Source organism: Plasmopara halstedii (assembly GCF_900000015.1).
Source record: "Plasmopara halstedii genome assembly, contig: Scaffold_208, whole genome shotgun sequence".
Taxonomy (NCBI): Eukaryota; Oomycota; class Peronosporomycetes; order Peronosporales; family Peronosporaceae; genus Plasmopara; species Plasmopara halstedii.
The window spans coordinates 153,232-155,200 of NW_020187129.1; the positions used below are offsets into that span (position 1 = coordinate 153,232).

A 1,969-nucleotide genomic window follows, 5' to 3' on the forward strand; every position below is an offset into this window, starting at 1 on the left:
GCGGCTTCGCCGCAGATAAAATAATAAAGTCAGTTTTGAAAAAGTTAATTAGCCGTGGGTAACAATATATAATTACTCTTGGAGTAAGCCGATTGCGATCCGCTAGACTCAAAATTGTTCTGAGTATAGAACGAGAGGTCGGTGACCTAACTTACGCTTCCTCAAAGCGCAAAGCTACTGCAGCCCCGCTTCAAGAAGATTGTCTTTGACCCTGTCAAAGGTCTCCCCACACGAAAGTTGTGGCATATAGTGTGACATGTATTTTGGTTTTTATAACGTAAACTATCAATGACACGCAATTTAGAGTACTAGACGCTTGACTTTATGTATGCAGATAGCCCATTCTTTTTACTTGCCTCTATCCAAACTATATACAAAAAGTCGATTTATCCCAGAAATCCATCCGACCCTAGCAAAAAGAACAGTCAAAAAGTATATGTGCTTCGTAAAGTACGGCGGTAGCGTTTATCGGATTCTGATTGCAGGAACCTTGAGGTGTACACGACAGATGCTGATGATCTACATGTTAATGGGATAGTTTGTGAAGGGACACATGCGTAAAGATTGTATTTGAAAGCGGTGGGTGCCGCATTGAATGCGGAGTACAGCTTCCGGACCACGAGGGCTGAATCAGATAAATCATATGGTCGCTTGCGTATGGACTGTCTAAAAGGTTCGTCGTTTTCGCACTCGACTTGTACAAGTAGGTAGGGTCGCCTCTCGGGAACTAAGTCTTCAGTGAGCATTTTTGTTACGCTCGAGTGTTAAACCTGGTAATTGTCAAGGCTGACGATAAAAACAAAGGGGTAAAGCGTATGCAACATGGTTGCCAAGCAATTTGCACAAAAGAGGTTTGACTCAAAGAGTCCGCGTATAGAGATTGGGCTCATTCCCTTAAATGAGGAGTGGAATTGAGAGCCTCAAGGTGAATGAAAGCTCCTGAGACCCAGTTTGCACATTTGCATTTTGATATCATTAATATAAAACTGACTTAATTAACTGACGTACCCCTCACATTCAAAATCGTTATAGAAAACCAGCTGTATTTTTTTAAATTTGTCCGTAATGTATTTTATGCAATTAATTGTGAAGGGATGCCTTTCTTAAGAGCAAATATCATTCACAGCTCAGTCTTTTTGAGAATATATAAAAATAATTTCAGCTGTGACGAGACATCACGTGAGCGGCTCTCACGATGGGTGTGGATCAGATACATTCAGTCACTGTAGGAGTGACATATTGTGTTGGCTAAAAAAAAGAATATATTCAATGAAGCAGCACAGACAACCGAAAATCCCTATATTTTCTTAGCAAAGCGTCCCTAAATGAATTTCGTGACAATTTTGGTTTCTTCACAATTCTGGGAATTTGTGGTTTTAGTAAAAGTTCAGTAAGCACCAAGGTAAGAAAGAAGACACTGAAAGTAAAGATGCAATTTTGAATTTAAACATATGTACGGTTGCTTATCGTTGCAATTTGAAAGAAAATGAACATTACTGCTGATCCGGTAGTTATTGATCCACACGGTAGTAAGTCGATCCTCACAGTGGTAAGGGCAGTTGGACGGCGGGAAGAGAATCAACAGGAGTCATTTCCGCGCCGCCATTCGTGTTGACACTGAACTTGATGCATTGCGGGTGGTCAAGGTTTCCGTACACATCGCACGACGTCTCGGGACGAATGCTGATAACAAAATCAGTGTCTTCGTACACTCGCTTGAAACCGTTGCCGATCTGCGGATCGTATACACTCAAGTCATCGATTGTCAGCGTGAACGAGACGTCCATGGACTCTCCAGGCTGCAGCTCGATTTTGTTGAACTTTTTCAATTGTTTCACTTCAGGTACTGAAATGAGGCGGAATGGCTGAGTTACGAAAAGCATAACCACCTCTTTACCGGCTCGGTCACCGGTGTTCGTGACGGTCACAGTAGCTGTCACAACATCGGATGCGCTTGACATGACCGTTC

General features: G+C 42.3%; 1 protein-coding gene across 1 annotated transcript in view; it reads left to right on the plus strand.

Annotated features, from left to right (window-relative positions):
* Nucleotides 1-1,486: 1,486 nt before the first annotated feature.
* Nucleotides 1,487-1,969, plus strand: part of PHALS_03023 (uncharacterized protein) — a gene marked incomplete at both ends in the record, with an annotated part of 1,640 nt that continues 1,157 nt past the window's right edge. The window contains 2 exons of the mRNA XM_024721211.1: nucleotides 1,487-1,549; nucleotides 1,647-1,843. Of these exons, the coding sequence (XP_024572843.1) occupies nucleotides 1,487-1,549; nucleotides 1,647-1,843 (260 nt within the window). The remainder of the gene's footprint in view (nucleotides 1,550-1,646; nucleotides 1,844-1,969) is intronic.